At 41.6% G+C, this 20426-nt stretch overlaps 1 protein-coding gene across 2 annotated transcripts in view; it reads right to left on the bottom strand.

Moving 5' to 3' along the window:
* Positions 1–20426, bottom strand: part of LOC125455459 (kelch domain-containing protein 1) — a 119015-nt gene that overhangs the window by 22613 nt on the left and 75976 nt on the right. For both annotated transcript variants that reach the window (XM_048537505.2, XM_048537504.2), the window contains exons 7-9: positions 18878–18958; positions 14614–14672; positions 12141–12253 (exon numbers count right to left, since the gene is read on the bottom strand). In XM_048537505.2, coding sequence (XP_048393462.1) covers positions 12141–12253; positions 14614–14672; positions 18878–18958 — 253 coding nt within the window. The remainder of the gene's footprint in view (positions 1–12140; positions 12254–14613; positions 14673–18877; positions 18959–20426) is intronic.

Genomic DNA, 20426 nt, shown 5'->3' with positions numbered 1-20426 from the left:
AACTTCCTGAACGTCCTTCTAGTCACGGCTGACAATATCCAGCTGTGGGCATGAAGAGACCTTTTGAAACCAGTACAGCTGATAGTAGGGGAATCAGAACCCAGTCTGAAATCTTTCTGGATCTGGTGACACCAGATCACTGTAGAGGATGACATATTACCATGGGGAGCAAGGATGGTTGTCCCAAATAAAGGTCGTCACCAGATACTGGCCTAACTCCATCAAGGTCATCCAGGGGTTTTCAAGATGAAGATGCTAGCAAGAAGATATGTCTGGTGACCAAGGTTGGATGCCGACATAGCTACATTGGTGGGGCAGTGCCCAGGGTGCAACACTGACAAAAACTGCCACCAGTAGCACCTCACATTTGTGGGAATGGCCAGGAAAAACCTTGGACTCAGTTGCACGTTGACTATGCTGGTCCCTTCGTGGCTTGGTCCTTCATTTCCTGGTCATTGTGAACTCCTATTCAAAGCGGTTGGACATGCATAAAATTCATTCGGGTAACCCACAGATGATGACTGAAAAGCTGTGAGCATCATTTACGATACACGGGACTCCTGGAAGTATTGTCACGGACAATGGAACATCATCAACCAGCAGGGAATTCAAATATTTCCTAAAGTCAAATAGCATTCAGCTTATGAGGACACCAGTACCACCCATCACCCAAGCAGAAACAGCACTCCAAAACAGTGAAGGCAGGTTTAAAGAAGAGCCTATGGCGCCAATTGATACCAACCTGCCCTGGTTCCTGTTTGATTTCAGGACCACCCCACATTCAACAACAGGGATAGCTCCAGCAGAGCTGCTGATGGGGAGAAGAGTCCGCACCAGGTTAAGCCTGATATTCCCAGAACTGGCGGGAGTGTGAAACAGCAGCAGTAATGCCAATGTCGGCGACATGCTGCCTTTAAGCGAGAGAGACAATTTGATTCAACAAATCAAGTTTAGTGTCAGAATCATGGAAATGGCCTGTGTGGGTACGAGGAAAGGTTGACATGACATCATGTCCCGTCACTTAAGTTCAGGTAGGTGATATAGTCCTGAACACAGACATTGTTACCTTGTAAGCAGGGCAGCAGCAAAACATACCTGGCCTCACGGAACAGACGGAGGTTCTTCCCCTCCGTCTAGTGTTGAGCAAACCTCAGGGTCAGAGACGGATGCAGCTTTGATGCTGTTACTGCCAGAAGAGGAGGGAACTCTTCTGAGACAGTCTGGATGCAAGAGATGGACTATGGTCCAAAGTAATCTGTGATTATGCACAAGGTGGTATCAGGGGCAGAAACAAGGTGGTATTTGAGACAGAAACATATAATCAGTTTCTGATCAGCCCATCTAATTAGAAGGATGCACACATAATTTGCAACTATGATAATCAAATTACAAAATTTATACTTATCAGGAAAATAATGAAATGAACATATTTTAGGAAAGCTATATTTGCATACAAGGCAGAAGGGATTATAGGGTTACACAAATAAGTCAGGTAAAGAAGAATAAAAGAAGGTCTGAGTGAAGGACAAATGCTGCCTGGACTGGGTGGGTTGAATAAACAGACCATCGTGTAATTCTAAAATCTACAGATACATTATTTTAAAAGAATTTAAGTCAAAACACCTTTTATGGCCACTTCTCTGCCAATTCACACGTAGCTGTAAAACAAACTGAATACTCCAACCCAGTGCAATGTTTACAAAATACAAATCAGCAACTTACTATTAAATATGAACAGACTCACACTTAAAAACCTAACAAACTATTCTTTCATGAGTGCCAAAACATAGTACAAAACACAGAAATAACTCTTGCCAATCTAAAAGCTGCTCTCTCCACTGATTAAATGGACTGTGTGGTTTATTTTCCAGCAAAGAAGGCAAACAAGTTCAAAAAACAACTGTAGAAAGTATTCGGCTGACTCATGGATAACTGAACAAACCTAAACATCAGAACCATTTTACCTGTTATTGCTGTATATTTAATTGTTCAACAAAAGTCAACAATTAGACCCTTGCAATTTTTTCCAATTTGAGAAAGTTGTATAATTAAAATACAACATAAGGATTCAACTTCAACACTCATCTTCAGCTGCCAGATTTGCCATATTTATTTGTGTAATGATCAGATATGGGATAATCTTGAGATAATTAAAGCCTGATCAGCTATATTCTATAGACCCTTTGATTCCAGAACTGATCCACTGTTTCATATATCGTTTATCTAAATGGCTCATAAATCCGTACAATTTTCAGCCTTGTTCTTAAACAAAGTCATGCAGCAACTGATGAATTAACAACACAATAACAAATGCTACTCTCCGATGGTAACTTTTTTTCTCGTACTTAATTTAGTTTGGACTTCTGAACAAAATTTCTAATTTTCATTCACGTATTACGGAAATTCTAAGAAAAGGAAAAAGATAAATTAGCTTAATACTAATAAGTTTCCTAACGTGCACACATTCACATTATCCTTGGGCTGGATCTTCCGAGGAGTGGCAATCACATGGATATTGACATTTTGTTCTTGTTTTTAACATGGTCAAAGAGTTCTGCATTTCTAACAGCAGATTCTGATTGGGGCTTCTTCAGGAATGCAGAGCTTTAATTTCGTTCTGACAAATCCCTTGTAGTGCAGTAGTCAGGAAAAGACAGATCACACCAACTTTTTCACAGTAGTTACCATATTCTGTGACTTAAAAGCCAAACATCACAGACGTTAACTTTGGCAGCTTAAATAGAGACTTTGAGAGGGTTCCAGCATTGGGGAATTGCTCAATGGAGTCTTCAACTTCCTATGTAATTCCCTCAGAATCTTGTGGGGTACCTAGGTGCGGCTGCTGTCGATGCTTCAGAAATAACGTTTTTGGACATTGAAAAATAGAATACCTCAATCCTTCCAAAATCTACCCTGCCAAATAGATGGTACTCAATCCTAAATATATTTTTAACAATATACAGACAATTTCTTTTTTGATAATTGTGTCCTTTCTCCAGTTCATCAGCATCTCTTTAATTGCAATGCTCCCTATATAGTGTGCTAAACATAATCTTTTCCAAAAATTTATGCTAAATATTTTCTTTGGGGTTAACACTGCAAATCACTAAGTGTGTTGGCACACTCTACAACTAGATTATCTCATATCTGATCATTACACAAACAAATATGGCAAATCTGGCAGCTGAAGATGAGTGTTGAAATTGAATCCTTATGTTGTACTTTAATTATACAACGTTCTCAAATTGGAAAAAACTGCAAGGATCTAATTATTGATTTTTGTTGAACAATTAAATATACAGCATTAATCAGATGAACAAAGGCAGTATGCTTTGATAGTAAGAATTACTTGGTAGTCAGAACTATTAATTGGAAGGTTAAAGTCTAGGTGAGGCAGAGAAATAAACAGATCTTGCAGTGTAAATGTTTAAAATTACTAAAATTCACATTACAGTTTAGCAAGGCCATAAAAAAATCAAAACAAGTTAAAGTTTTATTTCCTGAGCACGAAACTGAAAAGTTGGCAATTTATGCTAAACTTAAATCAAACACTGGACTACACTTGGGAGTGACAAACTCAGCTTAAACATCATTTGTAAAACAGTGACAACATAGTTGTTAAATATTTATAGAATCACAAAAGGTCTACAGCATAGAAAAAAGGTCTTTGAACCATCAAGTATGCACCAGTCAAAAACAAACACCAAAATATTCCAAACCTATTTTCCATCACTTAGACTCTACACATACTTATGACCATTTCTGCTTTTAAAATAAAATTCTTACAATGTGGAAGCAGGTCATTTGGCACATCAAGTCCACATCGATCCTCTGAACTGCACCCCACCCAGGCCCACATCCTACCCTATCCCTGTAACTCTGCATTTCCCATGGCTATTCCACCTAGCCTGCACATCTCTGGACTATGGGCAATTCCACATGGCCATTCTACCTAACCTGCACATCTTCGGGCTGCGGGTGGAATCCAGAGCACCTGGAGGGAACCCACATAGACATGGGAAAAACGTACAAACTCCACACTGACAGTCTACCGAAGGTGGAATTGGACCCTGCGATGGTGAGGCAGCAGTGCTAACCACTGAGCCACTGTGCCACTTGTACTATGCTTAAAGGCAGTGAGTTCTAGGTTCCCACAACCTTCTGAGTGAAGAGAAGATTCCTCACATCCTCTCTAAATGTCTTGCACCTCACCTGAAATCTATGTCCCCTGGTCACTGGATTCTTCCACTAAGTGGAACAAGTTCTTTCCCATCTGCCCTGTCTATGCCTTATAACATCATACATCTCAATCATGTCCCCCTATCAATCTCATCTGTTCCAACAAAACCAATCCCAGTCTATCCAATCTCTTCACAATTAAAACTCACTATCACATGCCTCCAATAATGTGGATTTCAGAACTGCACATAATACTCGATGTAGTTCCAACATCACCTTCCTGATCTCATAAACTCTATGTCTCAGCTAATAAAGACGAGAAGCCCATATGCCTTCTTAACCACTTCATCTACCTGTCCTGCTATCTTAAAAGGATGAGCAGACATGCATAACAAGGTTTCTCTGATCCTCAGTGCTTCCCAGAGTCCTGTTGTTCATCATATATTCCCTTGCAACGTTTTTCTCATCCAAGACCATCACCTCACACTTATAAAAACAAAGTTTCTGGAAAAGCTCAGCAGGTCTGGCAGCATCTGTGAAGGAAAAAACAGAGTTAACATTTTGAGTCCGGTGACCCTTCCTCAGAACACCTCACTCTTATCTGGACTGAATTCTATTTGCCACTTATCAGCCCATCTGATTAGTCTTTCTATATCCTCCTGCAACCTAAGGCTTTTCCTACTATCTGATATTTTACTAATTAATTGGATGACAGAGAAATTGAGGTTTTAGTCAAGATTAATAAGAAAGCAAATATCAGGTACAGACATCTGGTATCGAGTGAATCCCTAGAAGAGAGTAAAGGCAGTAGGAGTACGCTTAAGCGGGAAATCAGCAGGGCAAAAAGGGACTTGAGATAGCTTTGGCAAATCAGACTAAAGAAGAATCCAAAGGGATTCTATAAATACAAAAGAATAACTAGGGGCAGCATTGGGCCCCTTGAAGTTCAGCAAATTCACCCTGTAAACTGGAGAGGGGACTGTGCAGCGGGACCTGGGCATACTTGTGCACCAGTCACTAAAGGTAAGTATGCAGGTGCATCAGGAGTTAAATAAGGCAAATAGTATGTTTGCCTTCATTGCGAGAGGTTTTGAGCGCAGAAACAGGGATATAGTTGTATAGGGCCTTGGGAGCCACACCTAGAATACTGTGTGTAATTCTGGTATCCTTTTCTGTGGAAGAATGATCTTGCTCTCGAGGAAGAGCAGTGAAGGTTTACGAGGCCAATTCTGGAGTTAGCAGGTCTGAGCTATGAGGAGAGATCGACTAGGTTGGGATTATTTGAATGCTAGCAAAAACAAATGAGGGGGTTATTTCAGAGAGACTTTTAATATTCTAACAGGATTGGACAGGGTGGACGCAGGGAGGATGTTTCCAATGGTGGGTGTGTCCAGAACCAAGGGTCACAATATGAGGATTCGGAGTACACGGTTTAGGATGGAAATAAGGGGACATTTCTTCACCCAGAGAGCAGTGAGTCTGTGGAATTCATTGTCACTAAGTATTTGATGCCAAAACATTGAGTGTATTCAAGAGGCGACTATATATAGCACTCGGAGCGAATGGGATCAAAGGTTACAGAGAGAAAGCAGGATTAGGCTATTGAGTTGGACGATCAGCCAAAAACGTGAAGAATGGTGGAGCAAGCTCAAAGGGCCAAATCACCTCCCACTGATCCTGTCTTCTATGTTTCTATGGTGGAACCGCAGGATATGGGGAGGGACTAAGAGTATTTTACGTCAGGGTTTACTGTGGAGAAAGATATAGAGAATGTGGGGAAATAAATAGTGACATTTTGAAAGATGTCCATATCACAGAGGAGAAGGTGCTGGATATCTTAACATGCATAAAGGTGGATTAATCCCCAGGCCCTGACCAGGTGTACCTAGAGCTCTGTGGGAAGCTAGGGAAGAGATTGCTGACCCCCGAGGTGAGATATTTGTATCATCAATAGCCACAGGTGAGATGTCAGGAGACTGGAGGTTGGCTAATGTGGTGCCACTATTAAAAAAAGGTGGTAAGGAAAAGCCAGGGAACTAAAAAGGACAGCAAGCCTGACATCAGTGGTGGGCAAGTTGTTGGAGGAAACCCTGAAGTACAGGATTTACAGTATTTGGAAAGGAAAGGACTAAGTAGGGATGGTCAACATGGCTTTGTACATGAGAAATTGCGTCTCACTAACTTGATTGAGTTTTTTGAGGAAATAACGAAGAGGATTAATGAAGGCAGAGCAGTAGACATGAACTGTATGGACCTCAGTAAGGTGTTCAACACCATTCCTCATGGTAGACTGGTTAGTAAGGTTAGATCACATGAGAAACAGGGAGAACCCGGCATTTGGCAACTGGCTCAAAGGGAGAAGATAGAGGGCAGTGATGGAGGGTTGCTTTTCAGACTGGATGCCTGTGACCAGCAACTCGTCCCAAGGACCAGAGCTGATCCGCTGCTTTTCATCATTTATATAATTGATTTAGATATGAACATAGAAGGTATGGTTAGTAAGTTTGCAGATGACACCAAAATTGGAGGTGCAGGGAATAGTGGAGAAGGTTACCTCAAAGCACAATGGGATCTTGAGCAGATGGGCCAATGGGCTGAGGAGTGAGAGGTGCAGTTTAATTTACATAAATGTGAAGAGCTGCATTTTGGAACAGCAAATCAGGGCAGGACATATATATTTAATGGTCCTGGCAAGCGTTGCTAAACAAAGAGACCTTGGTGTGCAGGTTCATAGTTCCTTGAAAGTGGAGTCGCAGATAGGCAGGATCATGAAGGCGGCATTTGGTATGCTTGCCTTTATTAGTGCACTGAGTATAGGATTTGGGAGGTCATGTTACGGCTGTACAGGACATTATTTAGGTCACTTTTGGAATACTTCATGCAATTCTGGTCTCCCTGCTATAGGAAAGATGTTGTGAAATTTGAAAGGGTTCAGAAGAGGTTTACAAAGATGTTGCCGAAATTGGAGATTTGAGCTATAGGGAGAGGTTGAATAGGCTGAGGCTGTTTTCCCTACAAAGTCAAAGGCTATGGGATGACCTTATAGGAGGTTTATAAAATCATGAGGGGCATGGATAGACAAGGTCTTTTCCCCGGGATGGGAGAGTCCAAAACTAGAGGACATAGGTTTAAGGTGACAGCAGAAAGATTTAAAAGGGACTTAAGGGTGATGTGTGTATAGAAAGAGCTGTCAAAGAAAGAAATGGTGGAGGCTGGTACAATTACAACATTTAAAAGGCATCTGGATAGGTACATGAATAGAAATCATTTAGAGGGATATGAACTAAACAATGGCAAGTGTGACAAGATATTTTTTAGGCTATCTGGTTGGCATGGATGAGTTGGACTGAAAGGTCTGTTTCCATGCTGTCCAGCTCTAAGTATAATACTTGTAATGAATGGGCATGTGTATCTTCAAAAGATTGAAAGACTGGGTATTTAAAACAAAGATTTAAAAAGTGATTATCCATACGGTGACAGGTTGTAGAGATCTGAGATACAGAGAAATCTGCACGTCCGAAAGCATGAATCACAGAAGGTTAGCATGTAGGAACAGCAAGTAATCAGGAAAGCTATTAGAATGTTAAGCTTTATCATGAGAGAAATTGAATGCAAAAATAGTAGGGTTACACTTTTAAAAGGCATTGGTGAGACCATATCTGGAGCAATCGGCACAGTGGCTCAGTGATTAGCACTGCAGCCTCACAGCGCCAGGGACCCAGGTTCGATTCCAGCCTCGGGCGACTGTCTGTGTGGAGTTTGCACGTTCTCCCTGTGTCTCTGTGTGGGTTTCCTCCAGGTGCTCTGGTTCCTCCCACAGTCCAAAGACGTGCAAGCTAGATGGATTGGCCATGCTAAATTGCCCGTAGTGCTCAGGGGTGTGTGGATTAAAGGGGATGGGTCTGGGTGGGATGCTGCAAGGATTGGTGTGGACTTGTTGGGCCGAAGGGCCTGTTTCCACACTGTAGGGAATCTAATCTAATTAAACGTACTTTTGGAAGCATGTTAATCTGTTGGAAGCAGTTCAGAGTAGGTTTACCTCAACAATATCTGAATGAGCAGATTGCCTTATGAAGAAAGGCTTGACAATGTATGCTTGTATCCTTTGGAGTTTAGAGGTGACTCAAATTGAAACATATAACATCCTGAGGATATTTGACCAGAAAAGATGACTACTCTTGTGGGAGAATCTAGAACTACGGAGTCACAGTTTAAAAATAAGATGTCACCCATTTAAGATAGAGATGAGGATTTTGTTTCCTCTCAGAAGGATGACCGGTCCTTAGGATTCCCTTCCTCCTGAGGTTCTTTACTCAGAGTGATAGGGACGTGGAATGCATTGCCGGACAGGGTAGTGGAGTCGGCCTCATTAGGAGCATTTAAACGGCTATTAGATAGACATATGGATGGTAGTATAAGGTAGGGGTGGAGGTTAGATAGACCTTAGTTTTAGGGTAAAAGTTTGGCACAACATCGGTGGCCGAAGGGCCTGTACTGTGCGGTACTGTTCTCTGTTCAAGAGGCACTGGATGCAAAATCTTTAAATATTTTTAAAAGGAGAGGTAAATAGATTCTCAATCACCAATGAAATGAAAGATTATTGATACCATGCAGAAATATAGAATTGAGGTTAAGATTAGATCAGCCCTGATCTTACTAGATGGCATTGCAGGCTTGAAAGGCTGCATGGCCTACTCTTGTCCCTTCTCCTGAAAAGAGATTGATGTAGTTAAAAATGATTAATGGTTTGTGGGTGGATACAGAGAAAATGTTTCCACTTGTGTGAACAGCATGAAATTTAGAGGTAATAAATATAGTATCATCATTAAGAAATCCAATAGGGAATTCACCTCGAGGGGTAAGAATGTGGAACTTGCTACTACAGGAGGTGGTTTCAGCAAATAGTACAGATGCATCCAAGGAAATACTAGGGAAGCATGTAAACCAAAGGACTAAATCATTATGGCTACAGATTTAAATAAGAAAGGAGTGCACTTAAATGAAGCATATATCAAATGGTTGGACCAAAATGCCTGTTTCTATGCTGTACATCTAAGTACAAGCTTCATTATGCATCCAAAAATATTAATAATAGATACTCACCCCTTAAATTATCATACAATATTAAAACTTAGCCATAGAATCCCGACAATGTGGAAACAGGCCATTTGGCCCAACAAGTCCACACCGACCCTCCGGAGGGCATCCCACCAGACCCACCACCCCAACCCTTTTCCCATGGCTTATCGACCTAGCCTACATATCCCTGGACAATATGGGCAAATTGTCACGGTCAATTCACCTAGCCTGCACATCTTAGAACTCTGGGAGGAAACTGGAGCACCTAGCAGAAACCCACGCAGCACAGGGAAAATGTGCAAACTCCACACAGACAGTGGCCCAAGGGTGGAATTGAACTCGGGTCCCTGGCACTGTAAGGCAGGAATGCCAACCACTGAGCCACCATGCCACCCAATCATGCGAAGACAGTTCCTTATATTTCTTATTGCAACTCATTAGCAGTCTCCCTAATGAGTTTTGAGAAGATTTGTAGCTCAGGTTGAGGTTCTGGATGTGAGTTTGCTCGCTGAGCTGGAAGGTTAGTTTTCAGATGTTTCGTCACCATTCTAGGTAACATCATCAGTGAGCCTCCGATGAAGCGCTGGTGTTATGTCCCACTTTCTATTTATCTGTTTAGGTTTCCTTGGGTTGCAAGCAGGTACCGACACTTACCAACAGGTAGCAATGGACCCGACCGCACAACTAGAGAACCGAATCACAGCCTTACTCAAAAAACTTCATAATTCTGGAGAATTAAACAAGAGAGACTTCCAAAAAATGAAACCAGATGGATCCAACACACCACACTTCTACGGACTACCAAAACTTCACAAACCAGGAGCCCCCCTCAGACCCATCGTCTCACTGCCTGGAACACCAACCTACAGATTAGCCAAGGAACTACACCAAAGACAAAAACACCTAGTAGAAGACTCACACCACTCCATTCGCTCCACTCAAGAATTCCTGAACACCAAAGACACAAAGATAGAAGAGGGTGAAATAATGGTCTCCTTTGAAGTAACAGCCCTGTTCACATCCATCAACATCAACCTGGCCAAAGAAACACTGGCTACACTATTAGAAGAACTGAAGACACATACACCAGACACCACCAACCTCATCAGCAAGGACAACATCATCAAGCTAGTGGACCTATGCCTTACCACCCACTTCACTTTCAATAATAAAACCTACAGACAAACCAACGGTACACCCAGGGGATCTCCGATATCAGGGTTCTTAGCAGAGGCAGTAATGCAGACACTCGAACAAACAGCTCTGCCAATCACCCAACCCAAACTTCAGGTCCGCTTGTGAATGACACCTTTGTCATCACTAAACAAAACAAATTACAGGAAACCTTCAAGACCATCAATAATACCCTTTACTGGCATAACATTCACAAAAGAGGAGGAAAACAACAACAAACTGCCATTCCTAGATGTCACAGTAGAGCGAACAGCCAATGGGGAACTTCAAACCAGCGTCTACAGGAAAACAACACACACGGACCAAATACTGAACAACAGGAGCAACCATCCCAACACCCACAAACGAAGCTGCATTAGAGCATTATTCCAACAAGCCACCACACACTGTAGCACAGAGGAACTACGAGGAGCAGAAGATAATCACCTTTACAGCGTTTTCAAAAAGAACGGGTACCCAATGAATAGAGTCCACCAATTTCTCAGCAACAAACCCAAACCAACAGACAAAACGGGCCAAGAAACCATTACCACTCTCCCCTACATCAAAGACATTTCCGAAATGACTGCCAGACTACTCAGGCCTCTTGGCATCAGGGTAGCCCACAAACCCACCAACACACTAAAACAGCAGCTAATGAACTTAAAAGACCCTATACAGGCAACAAGCAAAAACCAACGTCATCTACAAAATACCTTGCAAGAACTGTGACAAACACTACATTGGACGAACAGGCAGAAAGCTAGCCACCAGGATACATGAACATCAACTAACCACAAAACGACATGACCCACTATTACTAGTATCCTTACATACAGATGAGGAAGGACACCACTTTGATTGGGACAACACATCCATCCTAGGACAAGCCAAACAGAGACACGCACGAGAATTCCTAGAAGCATGGCATTCCAACCAGAACTCCATCAACAAACACACTGGCTCCAAATCAATCTACCATCCTCTGAGAAAAAGAACAGGAAATGACATCACCAACCCAAGGAAACCTAAACAGATAAATAGAAAGCGGGACATAACACCAGCGCTTCATCGGAGGCTCACTGATGACATTACCTAGAATGCTGACGAAACATCTGAAAACTAACCTTCCAGCTCAGTGAGCAAACTCACATCCAGAGTCTCTCTAATCTATCTCAACACCATAAACTTCAAAATGACGGACTGACAGGGTTGCCCAGAGGTCTCCAGGAATGGCACAGCCAAAAGCATTTCAGTACAATATACCTTCCACAGCAGCACTGCCACCCTCCCCAACTTATGATGCAACCACATAAAATAATCAAGACCAGCTGGGAACAATGGGGATAGATTGGTGTGAGGTTAAGAGTTAAGAGTTGGGACAGCAAGAGTAATTGTGGAACAGGGTTTGAGTAAAGAGAAAAGACATTATGAAATCGACAGGGAGGAGATAGAGAAATTGTCAGGATGGTGAAAATTAGGATCTTGAAGAGGGGAGAATGGGGGCTGGGGAAAGTGGTCAGAGATTGCAGGGAGAGGGAAAAGACTTCAGTGGGATTTTGAGCTTGGCTGGGCTGTCACTGCAATAGAACTGTCACTTAAAAGAGAAAAAGAATGGTGCAGGAGAAGAAAATGTACCTGACAACACTTCTCCAAGAAAAAAGATATGACTGTAGTCACAACTTCTGTAAATAAATGTGCACACTTACTAAGAGGTTGACTTTCTGCACTTAATCCTCCAAAAAGGAAAAGCTGATCTTCTGTCACAGGAGTCAGAGTATGCCATGAACGACCCTGTGGGCGTATGCCTTTAATGGTAATTCTAAGAAAAAATACAGAGTAGGAGAAAATTATAATTTTATATCCATATGCTACCTATTCAAAAGCCACACAAATAAGTGACTTGGCCAAAGTATTAAATATGCATTTTACCTTGTACAAATAATGAACTTTTATTCACCTTTATGAAAGATGTAACATTTGCTACTATTTATGAATCTCAATTTCTTTTTTAAGAAGGTAGATTATGTTCCAACAACTGCAAATGTTTTCTCACTACAGCAACCACTGACTGGGGCTCATCCCCGACACTTTTTCTAAGGCCCAAAATAGAAGATTCCTCCCAAAGTCATTACTCCCTCTGAATTAAGACATTATTTAATGCACAAAGGTTCTTGCCAGTGGACAAGACAGTGAACACTTATCCATTCAAGTACAGTATTGGAAACAGCACAGGAAACAATATACGCTTCAGTTCTCTAACTGAAACAAAATTTGACATTTTGAAGCATCTTCATTAACTAAAAGCAAGCGGTCCTCAGCAAGTTGTTGTGGTTTTGAAGAACTCACTGTCCAATGAAACTCAGTGCTTGGGAGCATGTAACCTTTATGAAAAGCTCTCTCACGAGAAATAATCTCCATGAAGTCAGTCAATAACATTCAGTTAAAAGCTTTAGAAATCGAGTTATTTATTCATCGTAATTATCCCTTCAATCAAAATGTATCCTTCATGCTTTTCTGCATTGAACTACCTATGTACCTACTCCACTAATCAAAATTCTCATTTGATTTTCCTCAGTTTGGCATGATCCCAAATTGGATTGCTTGTTCTCAATCCAAACATTTATAAAAACAGAAAAAGAGGATCTCACCACTCCAATCTTAAAAGTATACAGCTATACTTCTATGCTTTTTGCTTCCAGTTATCTCTTAACCTACGTAGTAGCATTCCTTTAATTCCATGAGCCAGATCAGCTCATGGAAGAGGCTCAAAGGGCCATATAGCCCAATTTTACACCAAAGCCCTGTGATTTTCATGGCAACTTTTCCAACATCTTTTCAAAAATCTGCACGTATGCCTGTATTGACTAAATACTGTGTCATACAAATTCACATAAATCAAACATAATTTGTCTTTTAAACTGACCGTTATTCATTAGCTTACACATAAGTATTTACTGATTACATCCTGAATTATTAACTAGTCAAATTTTTCCTCTGGTGATTACCTGCTGGAAATAAAACTAATTCAGAGAACCCAAGATAAAGTTGTTGGATATAAAACTTGCTCATTTCAATGGGTTGAAAGTAGATTTAGCCACCAGTGAATAGTCGTCCAGATTTGAAACATTAACTTGCTCTCTCTCCACAGATGTTGTCTGACCTACTGTGATCTCCAGCATTGGTTGTTTTCAGTACAGGTTCCAGCATCTGCAGTAATTTACTCCCCAATATAATCTTCAACAGTCTGCCACTGGTACCCTCCATAAATCTGAGGTCATCCAAAGTCTACTGCCTATGTCCCAACTTGTACAAGTCCTGTTCACTAATTAACCTTATGCTCATTGATTTGCATCAATTTCTAATTAAGCTACACATCAAATTTGAAATTGTCATTTTTCCTCTGTCTCACCGTCTCTGCTCAATGTTCCAACTCCACAACCTTTCAAGATAGTTGTGTTTCACTTGAACATCCATCAACTGCTCCACTATTAGCAACCGTCAAAACCCTAAACCATAGAATTTTCTCATCATCCCTCTTCCTTCCTTTAAGACATAGGAAACAGGAGCACATATAGGCCATTTGGCTCTTCAAGCCTACTCTGCCATTCAATGTGGTCATGGCTGATCATCCAGCTCAGTATCCTTTTCCCGCTTCCTCCCATTGTCTTTGATCTCTCTAGGCCTAAGAACTACAATGTAACTCCTTCTTGAAAACATTCAATGTTTTGGCCTTAATCACTTTCTTAGAATTCCACAAACTCCCCAATCTCCACATTTCAGTCCAAAATGGCCTACCCTGCATCCTTACACTGTTACCCCTGCATCTGGTCTCTCTGGTTATCAGGGACATCCTTTTCGAGTTTACCCTGCTAGAGACACTACTTACCTCTGGCCAATTATTGGCCACTTACCCTCGCACCGCCTTATATGGCTGGCTATCAAATTTTGCTTTATCATGCCCAAATGACATGCTTTGGGGATGTTTTATTATGCTAAGGGTTCTATATAAAAGCTAATAGTTGTTCCCTGTTCGCCAATAACGGGAGGGTTAAAGATTAAAAGGTTAATCAATTTTTAAAGAATAACAAGTCACTAGTGGAAACAACATTAATCAACGAGAAAGGTGGACTACTGCTTATACATAATCTACATATTTATAAAGAAAATCAAACTACTTACTCTCCTGACCAAGTCCACGTATCTAAGTTCAAGCAGTGCAAATCATTAATTCTTGTTTCCTAGAAATCAAGCAGTGGTATATTTTACATTTCAACAGAAGTACCTATTTTGTAGTTTACCCTAACTTTTAAAGAAATCTCAACCTATCTACGATGGCAATAACTAACATACAAATGAGACAATATAGATGCAGTTCAATTCTTAATCATGAGTTTCCCTTACTATATAACTGAGAACATTCAGATGTCCATTAGTTATCAATTCAGATTGAATTTTCTCCTCCTCCCAAGAATTATAAAGTTTACCATAAGACAGAGCACATGAAAGTAAACAATGAAAACCCTACACTCCACAGAAGTTTAATTCAAATTGATTGAATCCAAGGCTTTTAGAATATTGTGAAGAGACATCAGAAATGTATTCTACCACACAGAACGTATTCTCTAAACAATGCCCAATGGCAACAGTACAGTACGAATTTGCTTTCATATACGATACACCAATGAATATCCTATGGGACTAAATACAAGTCAGAGGTTTCACCAGAAAGGAACATTGTGCAATTTAAACAAGAAGTTAGTTTGCTGTTAAGGATATATAATTGTTTGTCAAATTTAAATCAATTAAGTTACAGATCTTGGATCTGTATGAAGGGAAGTCAGTTAAGAAATGGTGACATTCTTGCTCTAGAATCACATGCGGATATATAATTTTTCAATATTGTTACTCAAGCACCTGTCAAGTTACACACTGGGAGCCCCATATTGTGTTTTTTAAATAGACTGCAAAATAAAAATACATCCTAATTATCTGCAATAGTAATTGAAACAATAATGATAAAAATTGGCAATATTAAACAGAATCTGTTATTGATGATGCACAACAGGCAAGTTGAATCCAAAGAAATCAACACTGAACACATGCATCAGGTTCCACAGATGACAAAATAATTTTGTGAATTTTAACACCGTAACTAACTGGAAACTATTGGCTTAGTAAACTACAGTGGACACCATAAATTGAATGTGCAGTACTAATGATTTAAGACAGCAGTTGCTACACCAAGCAAATTCAAATAAGTTAGCAGACTAGCAAACATCAGTGAATTAATTTACATAGAGGTAATCATGTGCATATCAAATGAAGTACAATGATGAATTTAAAAATGATAGGCTAACAAACAAACCAAAGAACCACAAGTAGATTATTAGCAATGAATTACGTTATTTAGATTGATACTAATGTGAGGTAAGCAGTGGCAAAAGTAATCAATTAAGAGAATTCTCTTTGTTCTTTATCCCTTTTTCCTCCAAAGAGCACAACCTTATTGAACATTGCTTTGAGTTATCGCATAGGATTCTTTCTTGAAATTTTCCGTGCCCTTTAGGCTTGTCTTGAAAATGGTTGAGTAGCACTGATAAATGTTCTGTGCATTTGAATTTCAGCATAACGAAGTTTTGGATGAGACATTGGAGAAATGGGGGTGGTCTGGAATCCAGGAATACTGGTGGAAGAGGTTAGGTTTGCAATCACTCCAATACAGGGTTTCAAACAGTTTGGGAGAATATCCAAGGCCCGAATTTAAGTGTGCAACTGGGTGAATTTTAAACGAGCTAAAAATCTTATCTCCAGTATCTGTTAGACATAGGGGCAAATGGTCCTGCGTAATTTGTAAAAGGCATTTTTGAGGTTAGCAACAAGTTTTTGTGCCATTGGTAGAACTGGAAGAAGTTTTCAGTGTTGATTCCAGCTGATAACACTGGACAAGTCAGATCTCAGCCTGAAATCTGGCTTGATAGATCGTACTTTGCTTTGCTATTACTTAATGAAGTTCAGTGAAGTTCAAGCACACAATACTCGGAAAGAAAATCTATCACCCTCATCTTTCTCATTTCACTCCAGACCAACAGCAATGTGATTGAATCTTGACTGCCCTCCAAATTAGAGACAGGCAATAGATGCTGGCCTAGTCAGTGACACCCACATCCCATGAAAAGTAAACAAACCCTCCATGTACCATTCTGCCAAGAAAGAAAAGATCATTGCCATCTATCAGAATACCTTCTGAAATGCACATATATTAAATATCACCAAAAGCAAATGCTGACTATTTACAAAAACCAAAAGAACTAAGGATGCTGTAAATCACAAACAAAAACAGAAAATGCTGGAAAAGCTCTGCAGGTCTGGCAACACCTGTGAAGGGAAATCAGAGTTAATGTTTCGGTCTGTTGACCCTTCCTCAGAATCCTTGAGCCACCGGACACAAAACATTAACTGATTTCTCTATCTGATTTCACTATCCTAAATGCAAAGGTAAGATACAACCCCCAACCGGAAACTTTGCATGCAGCGCGTGTGACCAACGGTTTTCAACACAGTCAGGCCTTGGTCAGCACGAGAGGCACAGACATCCGGCTCTGCGTAACGAGAAACGCCTCAAACCGGCACCAAAAGTCAAAGGCAAACCTGGGAGAAGTGACCGTGTGTGGTCACAGGAGGAGGTTGCACTCCTGAGGGAACTAGAGGTGAGATTTGCAGGATGCAAATATATAAACAAATCGATCGCAGGCATCCTGAAAACGAAAACACCCAAACAAATCTCGGACAAACGCAGACTCCTGGCAAACACCCCGACGGAGGCCCAAACGATCTGCGAGTCGGCGGCAGACTCGAACGATTCTGAGGCAGAGGGCATCCGGGAGAATTCCAACGATGAACACACACCACCCTACCAACCTCCGGATACAACGCATTATCCTCCGACACTTCCGCCATTTACAATCCGACCCCACCACCCAAGACATTTTTCCATCCCCTCCCCTGTCTGCTTTCCGGAGAGACCACTCTCTCCGTGACTCCCTTGTTCGCTCCACACTGCCCTCCAACCCCACCACACCCGGCACCCTCCCCTGCAACCGCAGGAAATGCTACACTTGTCCCCACACCTCCTCCCTCACCCCCATCCCAGGCCCCAAGATTACATTCCACATTAAGCAGAGGTTCACCTGCACATCTGCCAATGTGGTATACTGCATCCACTGTACCCGGTGCGGCTTCCTCTACATTGGGGAAACCAAGCGGAGGCTTGGGGACCGCTTTGCAGAACACCTCCGCTCAGTTCGCAACAAACAACTGCACCTCCCAGTCGCAAACCATTTCCACTCCCCCTCCCATTCTCTCGATGACATGTCCATCATGGGCCTCCTGCACTGCCACAATGATGCCACCCGAAGGTTGCAGGAACAGCAACTCATATTCCGCCTGGGAACCCTGCAGCCATATGGTATCAATGTGGACTTCACCAGTTTCAAAATCTCCCCTTCCCCCACTGCATCCCTAAACCAGCCCAGTTCATCCCCTCCCCCCACTGCACCACACAACCAGCCCAGCTCTTCCCCCCCACCCACTGCATCCCAAAACCAGTCCAACCTGTCTCTGCCTCCCTAACCGGTTCTTCCTCTCACCCATCCCTTCCTCCCACCCCAAGCCGCACCCCCAGCTACCTACTAACCTCATCCCACCTCCTTGACCTGTCCGTCTTCCCTGGACTGACCTATCCCCTCCCTACCTCCCCACCTACACCCTCTCCACCTATCTTCTTTACTCTCCATCTTCGGTCCGCCTCCCCCTCTCTCCCTATTTATTCCAGTTCCCTCCCCCCATCCCCCTCTCTGTTGAAGGGTCTAGGCCCGAAACGTCAGCTTTTGTGCTCCTGAGATGCTGCTTGGCCTGCTGTGTTCATCCAGCCTCACATTTTATTAACTGATTTCTCTTCACAGGTTATGCCAGTCCTGCTGAGCTTTTCCAACAACTTCTGTTGCTGTTTCTGATCTACAGCATCTTCAGTACTTTCAGCTTTTATTTAATATTTAACTCTCTGCCATATCCCTTCTAGGCATGCCCACCTTGAATAAGTTCTGCTCCTCCCTCTGACAGGATTTCCGTTCCAATCTGTTTTCTTGTCTACTGTCATTAATTTCATTGTCACTCCTAGTGTTTGACCAGGTATTTGCTAAAACTCGTTTCCACAGCTGTTCTGAGGAATGCTCACTAGACCCAAATGTTAACTCTGATTTCTCTTCACAGATGCTTGCTCGTCGTTTTCCAACAATTTCTGTTTCTAACTATAGTTAACATATACCTGTACAATTACGTTTCATAAAATCACCTTTCAGTATAGTGTGTAATGTGATTTTTTCTTAATAAACACATCAGTGGTTATGACATTGTCTTTCAGTTATATGTATATTAAGAAACTCACCAGTATTCTTCCTCCAAATAAAAATCCTTTATTTCCCAGTGTGGCACACGCATGTGCTGCTCGAGGGCGAGGAGGCATTCCCTATAAAACATTATATATTCAGTTATATCACAGTTACAGATATTTTTAAATGCTAAATAATAAAGCATATTTTACTAAAATCAGTGCATGAGGCTACACTTGAGTAGCCATATCTATGCAGCAAAACTCATCTTTAGAATGTGGGTTAATCTGAGCAAACAGCTTTGGGACAAAAACATTCAAAACACATGCAAGTGATTCAGAAACACTACTTCATATATCAATGTATTTAAAGAGATGCTTTGGAGGGGTCTGAAAATAGTCAAGGGGCACACAAATGAGTAACAGCTGGAGGCAGGGGCAAAGCGTGTAACTTACATGGGCACTGCTGGCTGTGTGCCTCACCTGAGATCGAGAAGCACATATGGACAATCGCCGAGAGTGGCAGGAAGATTAGTTGGTAAACAGGCAGTTACCAAGTCTGATGACAGATGCCAGATGAGTTCCACTTTGTTCAAGAGAAGGGGCTTTCAAATAGGTTTAATAACAAAAAGAACGGCACCATGATACAATATGATACTAAGAACCTGGACAAATGTATATTGTCATTTAGATGGAGAGGCTGTACAATTACAATCCATTTGAAAAGAGAGACCCTTCAACAAAAGAATTTTGATAACTATTGCCTAGAGTGAGTTTTCCAGCGTAATGTCCTTGTGCTAGCACATGCTCTGCTACAGCTGTCTGAGGCCTGCATACTCACAGATCAAAATATCAGTGAGTGGAAGTGACAGATCTGCAAACAGCTGTTCCTCCATATACATGCTATTACCATCCCGCAGTTGCTGCTGATCGGCTTGTCAGTGAGCCCTTCAGCAGTAAATGTAGAAGGGCAACAGAATGTGACTGGAGCAGCAGTGAGCCATGTGAAAGGAGAACGTCCCGGTTTTGTTTTCACAACCAGGATGCATTCTCCTTCACTACTGGCTGCACTCTCTCTCACCCTCCTGCACAGGCACTGGCCCCTAAATGACTGTCGTCAAGATGGAATAATAAGGGCAAGCATCTAATGGGGCAGCGAGAAGTTCAAACAGGGTGGAATCAGAAAGCTTGTTTAGCTGCCTTCACAGCTTCCCTGATTATTCCTCAGTTATAAAAATTGACAAACTTGGGCAGGGCCTAGTCTGCCATCCTAGCTCCACTTCTGAGGCAAAAAGACTAAAACAGTTTTATCGGTAGCGCTGTGGCTTGGTTCTTATAAGTGATCATTCCAATAATTTCTTTTGTAGAAATCAACTATTTACACCTCTGACATTGCTTTTTACTTTGCTTAATGTTGCGCTAAACCACATTTTCCTGAACTTTGTTCATTGCGCCCTTGAATGAGTAAGAATGAGTGAAAAAAATCTTGAAGTTTGGTCCGTCATGCAAAAAGGTTGGATAACATGGATATAAAAGATCCCTTCATGCATACGCTTTTACAAGTTTATACAACTTCGGAGATCAATATTACAACTGTAAAGCAAGG

Source organism: Stegostoma tigrinum, chromosome 10, assembly GCF_030684315.1.
Source record: "Stegostoma tigrinum isolate sSteTig4 chromosome 10, sSteTig4.hap1, whole genome shotgun sequence".
Lineage (NCBI taxonomy): Eukaryota > Metazoa > Chordata > Chondrichthyes > Orectolobiformes > Stegostomatidae > Stegostoma > Stegostoma tigrinum.
This window is presented reverse-complemented; position numbering and strand designations above follow the sequence as displayed.